We start from the raw sequence: 19,004 nt of genomic DNA on the forward strand, positions 1-19,004 counted from the left end.
TGAATGAATAAAGAATCCCTCCTTTTTATTCTCTAACCATTTTTGACAAATGCAGCTGATAATGAGTAGATTGAAAAATGTTGGAGGCTAACTTTTTTGTTTAAAGGCTTAATGTGACTTGTGGTATATCACTTTTCATAAACACAGTCTAATGAGCCCTGTATAGGAAAGGACAGCCTGTTTTGAAACTCACCTGAAAGTGAGTTCCAAAGGTTAAGGCATTCCCCTGAGCTGCATTTGAAATGGTTGGGGGGTTTTCTCCACCCTGTGACGGGTGATGGAGTGCTGTCAGCTCAGCGCAGAGTCATTTCATATTCCCACGCACAACTGTGAAAGCTCTGACTGTCTCTTTCCCCCAGTGAGCACTCACAAATATTCACGCCAAAAGGCCAGGCACAAAGAGAAGAACAGCATCTGTCTGAAGAGGCTATTGTTCTCTATCTAAACATCGAGAGGCCTATTGTCCTCCTCACTCGGCCTCTCAACCGTCCTGACATTTCTCTGCTTTTTTTGAAGGCTCTGTTTGTGCACTTGTGTGTGCGGGCTTCGGTTAACCACCCCCACCCCCCAATATTTTGTGACAAAGGTTATCCCTTCATCTGAAGTGATCTGAAATCATATCTGAGAGGTGTCTGCCTTCCTGTTTGATTTAAATAATTAATTAAATAAATAACTTCTCCCAAACACATACTGGACTCCCAGCATCCCAGTGCAACCTGTTTGACACCAGTATTGAACCACAGAGAGATCTGCCCTTTCCAACACCAGGCTTGTTTTCATTTCTCTGTCACTTTAGGCGTTTGTATATCACAGTTCTAGCAAGATGCTCATTTAAAGGGCAGATATCATTGAGAAATTTTCCTATTTGATTTTTAAATGATTGAAATTAAGATGCAGAAAGAATACTTTTTATGATGTAGCAAAAACAAAAAAAAACAAAAACAAACAAACAAATAAACACCAACACATACATATATCTCTTATTTTTCCCTTAGAAATTTGTCCCATGGGCAGCACAGTGGCGCAGTCGCACAGCTCGAGGGGACCTAGAGGTTGTGAGTTCAAGTCCCACTCCGGGTGCCTCTCTGTGAGGAGTTGGTGTGTTCTCCCGGTGTGTGTTTCCTCCGGGTTCTCCGGTTTCCTCCCACAGTCCGAAAACACACGTTGGTAGGTGGATTGGCAACTCAAAAGTGTCCATAGGTGTGAGTGTGTGAGTGAATGTGTGTGTGTGTGTGTGCTACCCTGTGAAGGACTGGCGCCCCCTCCAGGTTGTGTTCCTACCTTGCGCCTTGTGATTCCGTGTAGGCTCCAGACCCACCATGACCCTGAACTGGATAAGTGGTTACAGACAATGAATGAATTAATGAGTGTGTCCCATTCATTTATGCTGAAGTAATACAGAGTGTTTAAGCATGGATGTTTTGAACGTTGTTATCAGCCAGTGAATATACACAGATCTTTTAAATGATTCAGTCTTACCAGCACACAGATTAAATGTAAAGGGAAGTTACAGCATGGGCATGGAGAAAAATTATTTACGTTGCCTTGGCATTGAAATTGAAACTTACAAAATTACAAACAAGCAAACAAACGCAAAAAATAGCATGATATGGGTGCTTTAAAGAGTACTGCTGGGTGTAATTGGAATGAACTGGGTTTCAATGGAATGGGTCTGGTGACCTTTCACTGAGAGTGTCTCCTGATTGGCTGATTTCAACAAGTGAGTTCACCTCATGGCACTTCACACTGAATGCTGTACATCAACATCAGAAAAGAGCACTCGGCTCTCTCAGACAAACAAAGAAAAATAATTATATCAGTGATAATAATAAAGACAAAGCGCTCTCACAGAGCCCACAGACCTTTCAAAGAAACGCTCCAAATGGAGGTGTGCTTCTCAGAATCCCAATAAATAGGAAAAAGAAAACATAGTTGAGAGTGCAGTTATATTCAGTTCTGTGTGGTTTTCCAGGTGTAGTAAGCAGTGTTTAAGAAACAGAATTCAAGAGGGAGTATGTTATTAAAAATAATATTACAGATATAACAAATAAAAGAATAACACAAATTAAAGAACATATGTATTTCAAAATGACCAATAAAAAAAAGTAGTTTTACCACAGAGGAGCATAGGCCTTAGGACAGATCCAGATGGAATAGTAACAGAGATGTCAGAGATGTTAAGAGGTTTCTGTCTCTTATATATTTGTTTTGCCATTACATTCTCTGATAACCAGGTTAGTATGTGATTCAGATTAGAAGTCACACAAATCTTCAGCGGCTACATCACATCACTTCCAGAAAGAATATTACTATGAGGCAAATTAAAGGAATTGTTTCACTACTACAGAAGCGTGTGCGTGCGTGCGTGCGTGCGTGCGTGCGTGTGTGTGTGTGTGTGTGTACGCGCGTGCTGGAAGCGTGATTTAAATGTGTAGTACACCGCCTCCCAGTGGCTGTATTCTTCAGAGCGTCACCTCTGGTCTGATTTATATATACAGACTTTGGACAGTCACATTAATGTAAATTAAACTCAGTTCATTATAAAAAGTAAGCTAATTTCATGTTTCAAAACTACAGTTACTCTAACAGAATATTACCTAATTTTAATATTGCTTAAAATATATTAAATTTAATTCATAGCATGAGGAGCACTATATGTCCATGAGGAAGACATGCAGTGACCCTAAGTTGAGATTAATTTAATACAGTTGGTGAAAACGTGAAACATGTTTCAACACTGAATATGTTTGTTTTGGGAGAAAATTTGTCATGTTTTTGTAAATTACATATTACATATATAAATTACATTCTATATATAGAGATAATAACTACACCTCTACTGTAAAACTCAATCTTTCATATTCACACTAATGTATCTAGGACTTAAAAAAAAGGATTTATTTATCTATTTATTGTGATTGTTTGATTTAGTTTTTTTCTGTGTTCATGGTCATTCTGATGTGTAAGGCTCTAAGGTCAGCACCTAAAGGTCTAACAAGAGAACCAGCTTCACTGTATCCAAGGGGAAAAAAATCCTGGATATTCTTTGAATACATTTGTCAGGCATTTTAAAATCATGTCAATCCCTTGGTTTCCAACCATAATATTTTAATAAATGTATTGCTAATCATCACATGGACTCCAGAGATTCCGTTTACGGATTATGCTTATGATTTATGTATTAACACTTAGTGTTTACAGTAAAGCCCCTCGATGTAAATCCCGCTACTTTTTCCCCCTTCATCCACAGGGATTTCAGAAGAGTATATCACCCCTATGTTCAACTTCTATAAGAGTATTGGTGAACTGCAGATGAAGCAGGAGGAACATGCTCTCCTTACGGCCATCACTATACTCTCCCCAGGTAATCACACAAATAAACCCTGCCACATCAGACAAAACAGTGACAAGCCTTTCTCTTTCTTCATCACATCACTTTATCACATCAGCAATTGCTTGATCATTTTTGACAAAGTGCTTTACAAAGGTTTCCATATGTTAGGTTTTGTAATATTCTTTTTATCTGAATGCACACTTCCTAAAGTCCTGTATAACCAATATGTAGTTCATTATCTTTTAATATTGTTATAGTGTCCTATACTATTATATATATATATATATATATATGTATGTACTAAAAGTTTAACCCACATCGAAGGATACAAATTATTTTTCTTTTCCTAATTATCTATACTTTGATCTGAATGAGCCTATTGTTTCAAGTATGTAGCTAGTTTTCCCTGAGTGGATTTACTAATCCAGCTCACCACAAAGCACTGAAGTGTATGCAGAAAGTGAGCATTAACGATAGAATGCATTATTTTTATGTTTGTACTGAGACAGAAACTCACGAAGTGTCAGAATGTTGTTTGTTTACTATTAGGCATGACAAAAATCTACTAAATACAGCTCAAGTAGGTGGTGTAACATGAGAAAAGGTTCACTGCTACATTGATGCAATCCCAGTGAAATAAGAGTCATGGCTACACTGGATGTCCAGATGGAAAGAGATGCACACATGCATAATGGAATAATGTTTAGTATAAAATCACCAACCCTATGTCCATATTTTTAGGTACACATATCCAATGTGTGATTTCTGCTACTTTAAGATGCCTCCATTGATGACATGGCTGTTGAATCAAGTTTTCATAGTGTCTACATAAAAGTCTTGATCGATAGAAACAGCTGAAACAGCTGCAAATGAGTCTAAGGTCACCATGCTCAGTACTAGGGCTGGGCAATTAATCAAAAATGAGTCGAAATCAACATTCAGAGTGTCTAATCGACATAATTTTGTATATACTGATTATATTGATTATTTTTACTCTGGTATGTCCCCACTGCGTGTTCATGTATTGTCCTGTTTAAAATCATGCTACCAAACTGTGTCAAGTGATTCTGACACTATCTGCCACATAGAAGCAACCTAAACACAGAGGCCAACTGAGCTACTTGAGCAGATTGTGCCAAAACAAACACAGCGCCTGTGGTTTGGACGTGCTGTGTTTTGACTGTAATTAATACAACACTGAACAGAAAGAAGTCAAGTGTAAATGCTGAGAAAAAAGCAATCAAAACACAATCTCAGACCAAATATAAACAGTGCTCAAAAAACGAGAAGAACAAGCTCCCATTATCTTACATTTCTCCTGTTACTCAAGGGGTACCTCAAGGATCAGTCCTTGGGACCCTTATTTTCATTGTACACTGATATGCAGATGACATTCAGATATATTTTAGTATTAAATCTATTAAAAACCAACCTCTTAATCACTTAGAAACCTGTTTATCATCGGGAATGGATGGATTACAACTTTTTCATGTTAAATAGTGACAAGACAGAACTCTTGCTAATAAGTTCCAAAAAAATTCTTAAAAAAGTAGGAGCGTAATATTGCCAAAATGAGGCCATCTCTATCTCAAGCTTCCACTGAAATTCTTATTCATGCCTTCATCTCCACCTGTTTGGACTACTGCAAAACTCTTCTCTTTGGCATCAGCTCTTCCTCTGTTCACAGACTTCAGATTGTTTCAGAACTCTGCTGCCCACCTTCTCACTCACACTCGCTCTCACCAACACATCGAGCCTGTTCTCCAACATCTTCACTGGCTTCCTATACAGGATTCCATTCAAAATACTTCATCTCACTTACAAAGTGCTAAATAACCTTGCTCACTATTAGCTGTCTGCTCTTCTCCATCCCTACAAACCCATTAACACTCTCAGGTCTTCCTCAGCCGGGCTGCTCACTGTCCCTCCCTCCAGCCTCCACAGCTATGGTGATCTTGCCTTCTCTAGATGTGCTCCGTGACTCTGGAACTCTCTTCCCACTCTGGTTCAACATTCTCCAACTCTCTCTATATTCAAATTAAACCTCAAAAAAATAGCTTTTCTCCCTTGCTTATGATACTCCTCTAATTTAATCTATTCATGCTGGTTCTGTACTGTTTGTTAATGTTTTGTATATTTTGTACTGGGGCGGCACGGTGGCGCAGCAGGTAGTGTCGCAGTCACACAGCTCCAGGGGCCTGGAGGTTGTGGGTTCGATTCCCGCTCCGTGTGACTGTCTGTGAGGAGTTGGTGTGTTCTCCCCGTGTCCGCGTGGGTTTCCTCCGGGTGCTCCGGTTTCCTCCCACAGTCCAAAAACACATGTTGCAGGTGGATTGGCGACTCGAAAGTGTCCGTAGGTGTGAGTGTGTGAGTGAATGTGTGTGTGTCTGTGTTGCCCTGTGAAGGACTGGCGTCCCCTCCAGGGTGTATTCCCGCCTTGCGCCCAATGATTCCAGGTAGGCTCTGGACCCCCCGCGACCCTAAATTGGATAAGCGGTTACAGATAATGGATGGATGGATGGATATTTTGTACTGTTTGTTAATGTATTGGCTATTATAAGCATCTTTGAGTTTTTGAAAAGCACTATATAAATATAATGTATTATTATTATTATAAAAACTTTCCATTTTATGCTGGAGCATATTTAAAGTACAAGCTTTTTCACTGAACTATGGCTGTCAAAAATACAAAAACATAATAATCATTTCTTAATCGTAATCATCGCAATATGTACAATTAATTGTGATATTATTTTGCGCTCATATCGCCCAGCACTACACAGTACCAATCATGAGCCAGAAAGTTATAAACTTTGCTGTGGAGCTGTGAAAATGTCGTAATTGTGATCTGGAACTAGCCATCCAAATTCAGTACCTAATCTTGCTGATGTTCTTGTGGCTGAATATTCTCTTCCCATATATTCTGATTCATCAGTTGTTATTTTGGATGAAAATGAGCCATCCCAGTGTGTTCTGGATTTTAAGTGAAGTAGACGTCTACACAGTTATGGTGCATTGTTGTTGTTTTCTTGTAGACAGACCGTATGTGAAGGATCAGCAAGCAGTGGAACGTCTGCAGGAACCTATGCTGGAGGTGCTGAGAAAGGTCTGCAAGCTCCAGCACCTTCAGGAGCCACAGCAATTTGCCCGGCTATTGGGCCGACTGACAGAACTGCGAACCCTCAACCACCATCATGCAGAGATGTTGGAGTCTTGGCGCATGAGTGACCACAAGTTCAACCCACTACTCTGTGAAATCTGGGATGTACAGTAACATTAGTATTCGAAAAGACTTTGTCCATAACAAAGATTTCACATGTTGTCAGAGAGAGTGAATTATTTCCTGAACAATCAGGAAAGTTTGGGTGGTAACTTCACACCACTGGGGTCCCTTAAAGGGTATGTTCAGTACCTTTACTAAATTAAATTGCAATTGTACTTTTTAAGTTGCACTGATTGACATGCCTTGTTTCAACCCCAGGGTTTTTATTTCATTTTTCTATTTAAGTTAGATTCATTTTGTAAAGATAAAACTATTCACTTTTCCATTGGACAAGTGAATGTAAAGTAATCAGTTGTGTTTTTTAAGGCACACAACTGGAATTTAAGGCTGCTGGTTTACATTTGAGAGTACATTTACATTCTTTATACCTTAGGCTTAACTGTACGGTGTACAGAGTACAGAGATAACATATTGAAACTGAAAATGTGGCTCTGAACATGACTCTGAGCATGTTGTCAAGCCTGCACAATAGAATTAAGCAATGACTGTCATAAAATTTCAGTTACATCAGTGGATATAAAGAAGCCTGTAGAAGACTTTTAGAGATTTGAGAAATTATTATGAAATAAAATGCCATTGTTAATATATTTGTGGATTCATAGCATAAAGTTTGAAGGACACTTATCACAAGATATTTTGCAGAGGTCTTCATTTATGTAATTTCCAGTCTAAATGGCCATTTATTTGCAGATATTCATTATATCATGTTGACACAACAGTATCAACAACTAAATATCATCGTCTATATTATTTATTTATTGTTTTGTCCACATTTTGTCCCTGTTGTAACTTCCATTCCTCCAGAGGCATTTCTGCGAGTCAAAGCAGGCAAACACAAGGGTCTAGGTGGAGCTTTACCGATATATGGCGCAGAATTTGACCATCTTTGCCAAGTCCGTTTTAACCAATCACATACATCCCTGCCTGATGGCTTGTACCTATTTAAATCCCTTGTGCCTCGAAGACAGCACTGTTTCCAGAACCATTTTAAGTAGTGATTTTACACAGTTCATTGTTTGAAGTTGGTTGCATTTTCTGTTCCACAATCCCAAAAAAAAAAAAACTTACTCTAAGCTCCTATTTCTTTATTATTCATTTCCTTTTCTCCAGAACAGCTTCTTTACAGCTCCACATCCTTCAGACTATTCATGCTGAGTTTATCAGTGAAACAATGGACAGAAACAACAACACCTGATATTTTCACATTTGAAGCAAGAATGGTCTATTATTTAATTATCAGTTGGTGATACCTTTGTGGTCTGTCAAGTCACTAGCCATTGAAAAAAAGAATAACTTATACATAATGGCCTTTTTTGACTGGAAATTTCAGCAAAGTGTTGGGTCCAACTCAAATTTTAAAGTATTATTATTATTATTAGCCCTCTCCAGGGTGTGTTCTCACCATGCGCCCAGTGATTCCAGGTAGGCTCCGGACTCAGTGTGACCCTGAACTGGATAAGCAGTTACAGTCAATAAATTAATGAATGAATGAATTATTATTAGTGTTTTTTTGCTGTCATGTAAAAATCTTGTAGCTCCAGAATGATACATTAAGGTGAGTAGTGTTTAATGTTCATGAATGTAATGTATAATTTATTTCCATCAATTCCTAAAATTAACATGATATAAAAGGCACCTGGTTTAAGTTCCAGATGAAGTCTATGTTTACAGTATCTATGAAATATTTGGCCAACACTTTTTTGCACGGCATATTAACTGCAAAAATATTACCTATTTTTAACTACCTTTTACTTAGAGCATGCACCTTGTTTACCTTCTTTGTAGATAAAGTAACTCTAGAAAAGGCTCTTTGTATTAAACAAGTGTTAGAAGATTTTTCTACTAAATTCAGACATATGAGCTCAGTAAACACCTGGGAAGGTTGGTAAATACCAGTTCTTAAATACAGCTGTTATCAAAGCTTTAATTTACCTGAGAACGGAAGCTTTTTTGTCACATCAGAGTGGCTGTTCCCTGTAGAGGGCAGGTAAAATTCACAAGAAATTATATGTTGAAAATAGACTGCAAACAGAAGCTTAAGCTCAAGAAATACCTTGACATTGCAGAACATGGATGCTGTTCTTATATGAAACTGAGCTGGGAAATCTAAAAACGTACATAGTATTGAATATTGCTAATATCAATGTTTCATATGGCATGCTTATTGAGTTGAAATTATTTCATATGAACTGGTTCAGGTAAGGTCAGAATTTTAGATCTGGAAACTTTTTATTCATTCATTCATTCATTTGTTTTTTGCAATATGAATACACAAAAACACACCTTAGTAGGTGGATTGGCGACTCAAAAGTGTCCGTAGGTATGAATGTGTGAGTGAATGTGTGTGTGTGTGTGTGTCTGTGTTGCCCTGTGAAGGACTGGCGCCCCCTCCAGGGTGTATTCCTGCCTTGTGCCCAATGATTCCAGGTAGGCTCTGGACCCACCGCGACCCTGAATTGGATAAGCGGTTACAGATAATGAATGAATGAATATAAATGCAACTGCACTATAATCTTGGGAGACTGAAATACAAATTCCAAGCAAACACAAAGCACTTTTGTAACTCATTCTGTGTATGAGCATCTGCTAAATACCATAAATGTAAATGTAAATGGGAGGTGGGCAGGAAACCACCAACGACACCCACCCACATCTATCTAGTGTTGTTAACTCAGGGTCCTAGCTCCAAGTGAGCAAGCTTATGCAGACAGTGTATCATAATGCCATGTTATGAGTGAGCTGTTTAAAGCTAACAGTCTGTCAGTGGGCATAAATGTGGGACATCTGGCACATGCAGAAGGTTTCATGAGAGATGAGCAGGCAATCTTACAATCCCCACAAATCTTAAGGCTTGTTCTGAGGGAAGTGTACATGCTGTCTCATGGTCAAAGATTGTGTGGCCCCAAATGAATATAGTGTGTAGTGTAAAAATGACCTGTTTTTAAACAGATAACACCTAATGATCATTTTCAGACTCATATTTGTGTAAAATATCTCCATAGTATGTATTCATATTTCTCCATAGAAAACATATAGGAACATGGTCTCTCAGCACATAGGGAATAAAGTGTTTATTGGTATGTAGCAGCTCAGTTTTCAAAAATCACATCACAAAACTGTGAAGTATTTTAAAATGATGTAGATAAATGTGAGAATTACATACACAGACCTACTGCTGTAATGTGATGTCTGGGTGTTTGAAATATGGAATCCACTGTTTTAGTTGGAATAGATAAAAATGTTAATAATAAAATGTTTATTAATTCATCCATTCATTGTCTGTAACTGCTTACTCATCTGAGGATTTACTCACACACTCGCACCTATGGACACTTTTGAGTCGCCAATCCACCTACCAATGTGTGTTTTTGGACTGTGGGAGGAAACCGGAGCACCCGGAGGAAAATAAAATGTTTCAGCAGTTTAAGAATATGTTCTTTATAATATATATACTTTTACACTAAAATCCAGAAAAACTTAAAGGTCTATTTAATGCTGGAAAAATGCAATAGTGTCATTTTCCTGTGAACTGGTTCCTTAGATTCCGTGCATGATCAGTAAATTATGCATGATCTGCACTTAGGTAAACACAGCAAACAAATCTCCATCTTATAAAAAGGCTGGTGACTAACCTATAATCTTCTATAATGCAGTGGGGAAAAAAGTGCCATTCCTTATATCCTGTTTCTTTTATTCTGGGTACCAGGGAACCCTACTGTTGTATTCAGTTTCCTAGTAAAAAAAAAGCTAAATATTCTTTCTATTGACATTCCCCTGACATCAGATATGTGTGACCATTATTTTTAAGGAATTTTAAATAGCAATATTTCTTCTTCCTTCTTCCTCCTGTTTTTGTATTGTTGGTTTGAGGTGTCAATTAAATATTGTCTCCATTACCTAAGCAAACAGAATCAGATTCTAAGGGTGGGATAAGTTTCTTATACCAGTACCTCTACAACAGCCACCTCTACATCCATTCAAACCTTCCTAATGGGTTTATAAGCTCTGACTGTAACCACTGCTGAGTAAGAAGATCTGATTTTAAAGCCTAAAGCATCAGCATGGAAGAACGCAAAGAAAATGAAGACAGGTATCTGATAATTAAATATAATTTTATCCTCTTTTCTGACCACCCAATATAATTTTCAGAAAACATATTAATGTATTTATGACTTAGTTACACATCAGTGTGAGCTATTTTTTTCCTGTCTTAGAATATTAATTCTCTATATGATTTAAGGTTTATTCATTTATTACTAAAGTAATTAATGTCATGGATTTTATTCAGCACCCAAATAAAAGGAGCTTGTTAGACATGTCATTTTAAAAGTGAAAGTTCTTTAGCCAGATTTCTCAAATTACCAGCAAAGGAGACATAAATATTTGTAAAGATTAATTGTGTTAATATTGTCCAGAACTGTGTAAAACAAAACTTGGAATCATGGAGATAAAATGGGAGTATGAAATCAACACAATATAAAAATCTACAATTTTAATAAAATAAGGTAATTATGTTCCCTAATTACAGGTACAGAATATATACCCTGGGAGTACCACCAAGGTGACAGTCCTTCTGACAGTGCAGTGTTCTAGGTTTTTCAGACAGACATAAGAATAAAATAACTATTAGTTAAAACACTTAAAACCATGTTCTAGGCTCATTAAAATATTACATACTTTATATGTCTGTCTAAATTTCACATTGTTGTCCCTGCTTTCTTCTTGAATCTTCTTACTGTTATTGTTCGACAGATGGTCATGGGATGCTTGCAGACATGTTCCGATCATTCAAGATGAGCAAAAACCCAGGAAACGGCTAAGATTTATGAGATGGTTAAGTTGTAGCATTGTGGGCTTCCTTGTGTTTGGTTTTGCACTATTCAGCAAGGTGAGCTCTGTAATGTAATGCAGAAAGTCACAAGTGTATCACTCTCATAAATTCAAATCCTCTGGAAACTATATGTTCACAGTATTGCATGCTTGTTTTTGTGTAGTCATCCTTTCTGATGCTGGTAACACTGATGAGCAACAGCACTACACTCGTCCCTGCAGAACACAAACCTAGCGCTCTGCTGAGTATCGGCTGTGTGCTGGCTGGACCAAACGTTCTGCTTCTGCTCAAGAGTGTTTGGAAGTTTTTTTTCAAAAGTGCAGACAAACCATGCAAGAAAACCATTCTGTGGGTAAGTGCATTTATTTGGAGGCTCCAAAAGACCACGGATGTGAATAGTTTACTTACTCTGTTTTGTCATATTAACTATTTATTTGTAACTGCTTTTCTCAAGCTCTTGAAGTCTCCACTGCAGGATAAAAAGCAGATATTTTTAGTGGTCCCCCAAAACCAACACAAAATCAACACTCATTCAACATTGAATTACCATCAAGAAAAAGCATTAAATCAACATTGTCAGTATATGTTAAGTGTATTTTAATATAATTTAAATTACATATCAGCAGGGATTTAGTACAAATTAGTGGATCCCAAATAACATTACTTAAGTATACTTTCTTTTTTGACAAAAGACTTGAAGCATACAACACTGATAGTATAACGATATCTTAGGATTTCCAGTTCCACCAAAATGGTGAAGCAATACGTTCTAGTAATTGGGTTAAATGTTGCCGTGACCATAGTGTTAGTGTGACAGGACAAAAGGGCACAGCACAGTAACATTTTGGCTGCAGCTCCTGTTGGAGATTTTGACGGCATGATCAAATTCAGCAGCACTTCTCTGATGTCGCAGCGGGTCATCGATAAAGCTCTGCTCTTTTCTGTTTTGATGTATCAGGCTCTTGAAGGTTCGTTCTGTTTTGTAGGGGAGGATTTAAAACATTACCTTGTAACTCCAATGCCTTGCAGTTCCAAGGGGCAAGATAACACTAGAGGTGAAATTAAAATAACAAATGGGATTTTAATAATTTTTAAGACGTTTGATATTGTTCTAAATATGCTACGGTGTACTGTGGTATGCTTGCCAAAGCCAAAGCAAGGAATCAAACCCTTTATCTAATACACCAACCAAACAAAAATTCATACAATTGTCCTGGTGTGTATTGTTCATAAATATGTGTATGTGACCTGTTAATTATAGACCTGCTTATTTGTCTTCTAGGTGCTGTGTGTTGAATCAACGGTGGCATTTGGGGAGGTGCTCCTCACAGTGTTTGCCATGCCACATTTTGACATTGTCACTAACATTGTGATCTTGAACAGCGTGAGCATTCTGTCCGCAGTATTACAGGTGCTTGCTCAGTATAGTGTCAAAAAGAAAGTAATCTTACCAGTGATCGCCACCATCCTTATTTTACTGGGCTATATCCTCTTTATAGTCAGCTACCTAGTGATAGAGGACAGCCCCTCTCATGTGAAGAAAGCTGTTGGCCTGGCCATTTTAGGAACCATTTGTGTTTCCCTGAACTGGTGGGAGAACTACAGCACACTCTTCGATATCTCGTTTCTAAAAGAGCTCTCCACAGACATAGGCAGAGCTCGCAATGTGGTCTGCATTTTGTCTTCTTTTGTTAAAGTTCTTATTACTGGCATTATGGTAGTAGTTTGCATCCCTTGGCCAGAGTGGCAGTCCTTAAACTCAGTCCCTGAGAAAACAAGCACCACAGTCTTCGGTTTGATGGCTGTCCAGATTTTATCTTCTGCAATGTGCCACTGGTTTGTAGTGGTGGCTTGTAAGATGCATGTCCTACATCGCTGCTTTGTTCTGCCCATGTACATGGCCTCAGTGGCCACGTTGGTCATGTTCTTGGTTCCAGTTGGCACAGTCCAGCATCTGTCTAATTCAAACAGTACTTTCTGTGGGAGCAGGCTTTCTGTAGCCCAGGACTCCAGGACTGAGTGGCTTACATCATTGTTAACTGATGTCACAGGCACTCTTTGCACTCGCCATTTTGTGTCAAATATGAAAGCTGAAGGACTGGTGATCTTGGGGCTGTATGCCCTGTTCTGGTGGCTGGGACTCGTGCTGAGCACAGTTTACATCTCATTTCTGACGATCCAGCGCATTGAGAGGACTCAGGATCTGTTCCCGAAGCGGATGTATGAGGGAGCTTTTCTGGATCAATCCTTGCTGCTCAACACGCGTTTCAGGATTAGGACGAATATCAAGGAGGAAGGGTAAATATGATCTTATTACAGAAAAGAGTAAATAAATACTGATAGATAATGAGCAATACATTGCTGTTATTGGAAGCAAACCACTTTTTCTCTTTACAATGTGTTAAAATATTATGGTGAACAGTGCCTTGGAAAAAAATTTAGCAATGTTTTTCCTTTCCTAGAAGAAGAAATACAGGGTTTTGTTGCAATAGCAATGTACAATGAGTAATGTACAAAGAAATGCTAATAGAGGAGTAAAATTTGGACCATATCCTTTTTGTTTCTCCTCAAAAGAAGTGAAACTGTGACAGTCTACTTGTGTGCAACAATGTGGCATGAGACATATGACGAAATGATGAAAATAATCATCTCAATGTTCAGGTAACTATACACATGTATATGGTATGAAGTTACATGTATTAAATCTCATTTAACAAAAACGTGTGTTTAACCAGGCTGGACAAATACCGGCCAAAAAGAAACACTTGGAATGATGCCACCTTTGAATTCCACATTTACTTTGATGATGCCTTCATGGATGTGCATAATGGCAGAGCGCGACATGTAAATGAATATGCTGAGATCCTGGTACAAGTTATCAGAGAAGTGTACACGTAAGCACGTTTCTATGACTACTCTAGTCTTTATTTAAACTAGAGGGATGGTCTAAAACATTTTTGGGTCCCATTTTAGCATTTTTAGTGAGGATGATTCATGCATCTTCAAGAAGAAAGCCTGTCTCCCTGAGCAGAAGATCATCAGCACTCCGTATGGAGGTCGTCTGGAATACACACTTCCTAAGGGGAACACGATGATGGTTCATCTTAAAGACAAACGATTAATTCGACACAAAAAGAGATGGTCTCAGGTATGTAAATAGCTAAATAAATGTACATTTAAGCCATATTTATAAAATAAAGAATTTAACAATTAATGTAAAAGTTTATGTGGCTTCAAACAGATCATGTACTTATATTACCTCTGTGGCTGGAGGCTCAACAGAAAGTACTTTAAGATGTTCCAAGAGGGCAATGATGTGAACAAACTGAAGAAGAATTTGAAGGTAAAGGTCTGTCAGTTCATGTGCAAAAGCAGTACTCAAAATGGTTCGGAAGTCATTGCTGCCTTTGAGGCAGAAGGAAAATATCTGGTGAATGTGATTGGTAAAAATGGATTGGGCAGAGATTTTCAAATACCTCCATAAACCAGAAAAGCTCTGCCTTGTCTCATATTTTGTCTGCTCTGAGTGTCAGAAATGTCTCTGGAAGAAATAAAGTGCAATATACTGTGGACCTATTTCTGTTTCAGAATCTGTTAGAAAACCGCACCCTGAACTGTGACCTGAATTGTGACCAAAGTGTTTACAATGTTTAACTTCCTTGGGTCACAATAGGAAAAATGTGAGACTCTCCTTCGACAGAATTTTAAAAAATGCTTATCACACAGCACCACCTAAAGGCCAAACACTCACATAAGTAATTCACGAAGATGGTTGCTGGCCAGGTTATATTACTTTAGCACAGCTCAGCACAACACAAGGGCAAAAAGTTTTGACACGCCAAAGACATTGTAGCTGCTCAGTTATGCTTAGACATTTTTTTAATTATTCTATTATTTTAGGGGAAATTACATAACAATCTCTGAACTCCTACAGACAGAGAAAGAAAATACATACATTCTGGCGTTGGATGGAGACACAGATTTCCAGCCCTCTGCTGTGATGTTGCTGATTGACAGACTGAAGCTCTATCCCGAAGTAGGTGCTGCTTGTGGCAGGATTCATCCCACTGGCACAGGTAGGACTGGCTATATTTATAGCCCGCTACTGATGCTAATTAAAATCCATATATTTGTGCCTAGCAGTGCATTGTATAAAAACCCCATTAAATCAATATTGTCAAGCCCTAATTATAGACGAGAAATGTTTCACAGTTTAGATCATTAAGTGCATGAGAGAGAGAGAATATTTAGTGAAGGAAAACAGCTGATAAACTCAGTAACCTTTTATTACCTGTTATGATGGTACATAAAGGGCCCATGGTGTGGTATCAGAAGTTTGAATATGCAGTGGGTCATTGGCTGCAGAAGACAGCGGAGCATGTATTTGGCTGTGTGCTCTGCAGCCCTGGCTGCTTTAGTCTCTTCAGATGTGCTGCCCTCATGGATGACAACGTTATGAAAAGATACACCACCAAAGCGACAGAAGCTAGCCACCACATACAGTATGATCAAGGTATTAACATCTTTAGCCTCTACACGAGCATTAATAAACACTTACACATTTTATGAAATACATGATTAAACTTGGAGTCTGCAATTCTGGATTAATAATTATATTGTACATTTCATTTGTCCTCAACTTGGTGAAATTAATAGGTTCGTCTTCTTGGTCAAACATTTTTTTCTGATTTTCTGTAGTTTTTTATGTTGTATAATATAAATAATGTTTAAATCATGATTTCAGTATTGCTCAGGAAAATCACAATAGGATATGACCTCAATAAGTAAATAAATAAACAATAAAATAATAGGACAAATTATGACAGAACAAAAAAGTGTTATGCATACTTTATTCAAAGAAGGTCGACTAAACACTTCTCCTTACACTGGAAAAGCAGGAGTACCATGCGTTTGGTATGCTGTTAAATTCCAGGAGAGGACCGCTGGCTGTGCACACTCTTGCTGCAGCAGGGCTGGAGAGTGGAGTATAATGCTGCCTCAGACGCATACACCAATGCTCCGCAAGACTTTAAAGAGTTCTACAACCAACGGCGGCGCTGGGGGCCCTCCACCATGGCCAACACCATCAGCCTACTGAGTTCAGGAAGCCTGACCTCTGAAAGGAACTGCTCCATCTCCAAACCCTATATTGTGTACCAGGTCATCAGCATGGGCGCCTCCATCCTGGGCCCTGCCAACATCTGCCTGATGATCGCAGGTGAAAATTGGAACAAATAATAGCATTTAATGTAATTGTTGGCTCATATTAATATTATTCTTAAGTAACATGAAGTATTTGCCTTAGACTTGTTTTTGTACCAAATAATAAATGCCCGAATGTGTATATTAACATTTAATTATTCTCCTGCAATGTTTGATTCTCTTGCAGCAAGCTTTACATTTATTTCAAATATTGACACGAAAACAGCCCTTGTTCTAGCCACAGTGCCACCCATGATCTACCTGATTCTGTGCTTCAAACTGAAGTCGGATAGGCAGATTCAGATTGCAGGTGTCATGAGCATTCTGTATGCTTTCCTCATGACTGGAACTATTCTCGCCATAATTGGTACATTTTATTTTATTTTAAGATTCATATGCTGTAATGGTTTCTGTTTGTGTTAACCAAAATTCAGAAACCACACACATTTTATTTTCTGTCAAGTTATTAATGAGGATATTGTGCACAAATAAAAACATTTTTCTAGAATCGGTTACAAATTATGCTAATGGTTTACATAGTAAATTTATGTTTTGGCTCAGAATGCTTGACCTTGACTTGTACTTACTACTTCCTTTTTAGGTGACATAGTGAAGGAGCAGACATTCATGACCCCCAGTGGCCTGTTTGCCATTAGCATGACCTTACTGTTCCTCATTACGGCAGCTCTTCACCCTCAGGAGTTCCCCCTGATCGTCTATGGGATCTTGTACTTCCTGTGTATCCCCAGTGGCTACCTCCTGCTTTCCATTTACTCAATTGTTAATATGAACAATGTCACATGGGGTACCAGAGAGGCTGGTGGTAAAGCTAAGACTAGAGATGTGAGTGTTATCAGTCAGCAACTCATAAAAGCTACATGCTGTAAGTGTCCATGCTGGAACACTTCAGAAAATAATCAGTCTGTGATAGAAGAGATAGAACCACTGCTGGAATCTAATGTCTCTAATGAGCAAGATCCTAAAGTCCACAGGGATTCTGAAGAGACAAAAAGGTAAACATGCATGTTGTTACCTTGCGCCTTTTTTTCTTTGGTTGTAACTGCAGTCCTGAGGGCACTTTTTTTATTTAAGTTTCTAGTTACTTAATCTGGTAATCATTTTAATGTATGTCTCTATTCAAAGGTCCAACAACAAAATTTCTATTTGTATGCTAGAGTGTCCAAATTTGTTGGTTTACTTAATATAGGTGCACTACTACTTACGTATAATTCTCAGTACTCATGATACTGATAACTATAATTGCTGTTTTTATTTATATCTGTGTTACATATTAATTATCGACTAGAGCCGTCATATGACTATGATTAAAGATTTTCTCTTTTAATTTTCTACTTACCCCAGCTCACATGAATGTCCTGAAGGTGAGTATTACACATGACCCTGTAGAATTTACACCTATATACAATATATTGAATGTAATAATACATTTTCTTTGTTGTGTCCCATAACTGACATTTCTTCCAAATGTACACATATTTTCTAAAGGTTGGATTGAAGATTTGCAAATAAAATCTTACGACTCATTAAAGAAGGCAACCCTGTCAGAGGTAGATTTAAAAAGCTTTGGGAAGTTTAAATTATTCACATACTTTGCTTGTTGTGCTTTAACTTAATTTGAATAAATTTACTCTTATTTTTAGGATGAAACTGAGTTTTGGAAAGATCTTCAGATAAAGTATTTAGAACCTCTTAAAGAGGACAAAGAACAACAGGAAAAAATTGCAAAAGACCTCAAAGATCTCAGAAACAAGGTGAGTGTGCATGAGGGACACATGCTTATATCTCCATATACAAACTTTGTTATTTGTGTTACTCTAGATGTTATGGAAACTGACAAAGTTCTGGTCTAACCAGGGGACCTTTGGCTTCTTCTTCTGCAATGCTCTTTGGTTGGTGGCTACCTTGTTCCTTCAGACCATTGGCAGTGCCGTTACCCTGACGATTCCAAAAATCTACCCCAATGGGTCTTTTGCTCTGCGTGAATCATTTTCCATCGATCCAGTATCACTGATGTTTCTCCTGGGCTTTGCTTTACTGCTGGTTATGCAATTTTTTGCAATGCTTTACCACAGGTAACTCAATATATTTCTGTAGATACAGGATTAAGACCAGGCAATAAGTGGAAAACAACCTAGAAACATTTAAGACAGCATTTCAGAAATAACCATGTTACCCAATGTAATCTCATTATAGCTTGTAATATTTGTTATAAAATCTAACCAAAAATCTTCATTACAGCCAGTAGTGTCTTGTTTGTCTTGACAAAGTTATGATCTATCTACTAATCTATTGTTTCAGAATCTACACGTTAATCCATTTTGTGGCCTATATCA

General features: G+C 38.0%; 2 protein-coding genes across 3 annotated transcripts in view; both read left to right on the forward strand.

The window, feature by feature from the left end:
* nr1h4 (nuclear receptor subfamily 1, group H, member 4) overlaps positions 1-8,075 on the forward strand; it is a 28,981-nt gene extending 20,906 nt beyond the window's left edge. For both annotated transcript variants that reach the window (XM_066685268.1, XM_066685269.1), the window contains exons 9-10: positions 3,251-3,364; positions 6,370-8,075. In XM_066685268.1, the coding sequence (XP_066541365.1) occupies positions 3,251-3,364; positions 6,370-6,608 (353 nt within the window). In that variant the 3' untranslated portion in view covers positions 6,609-8,075. The remainder of the gene's footprint in view (positions 1-3,250; positions 3,365-6,369) is intronic.
* Positions 8,076-10,678: 2,603 nt separating this feature from the next.
* LOC136710064 (chitin synthase chs-2-like) lies at positions 10,679-18,747 on the forward strand. Its single transcript, XM_066685693.1, has 17 exons — positions 10,679-10,707; positions 11,370-11,505; positions 11,612-11,800; positions 12,731-13,746; positions 14,023-14,109; positions 14,184-14,342; positions 14,422-14,596; positions 14,690-14,791; positions 15,383-15,524; positions 15,761-15,961; positions 16,382-16,666; positions 16,838-17,017; positions 17,252-17,663; positions 18,013-18,032; positions 18,157-18,218; positions 18,312-18,422; positions 18,526-18,747. The coding sequence occupies exons 1-17, from the start codon at positions 10,679-10,681 to the stop codon at positions 18,745-18,747; spliced, it is 3,528 nt and encodes a 1,175-aa protein (XP_066541790.1).
* Positions 18,748-19,004: the final 257 nt, after the last annotated feature.

Source organism: Hoplias malabaricus, chromosome 11 (genome assembly GCF_029633855.1).
Source record: "Hoplias malabaricus isolate fHopMal1 chromosome 11, fHopMal1.hap1, whole genome shotgun sequence".
NCBI classification, from domain to species: Eukaryota; Metazoa; Chordata; class Actinopteri; order Characiformes; family Erythrinidae; genus Hoplias; species Hoplias malabaricus.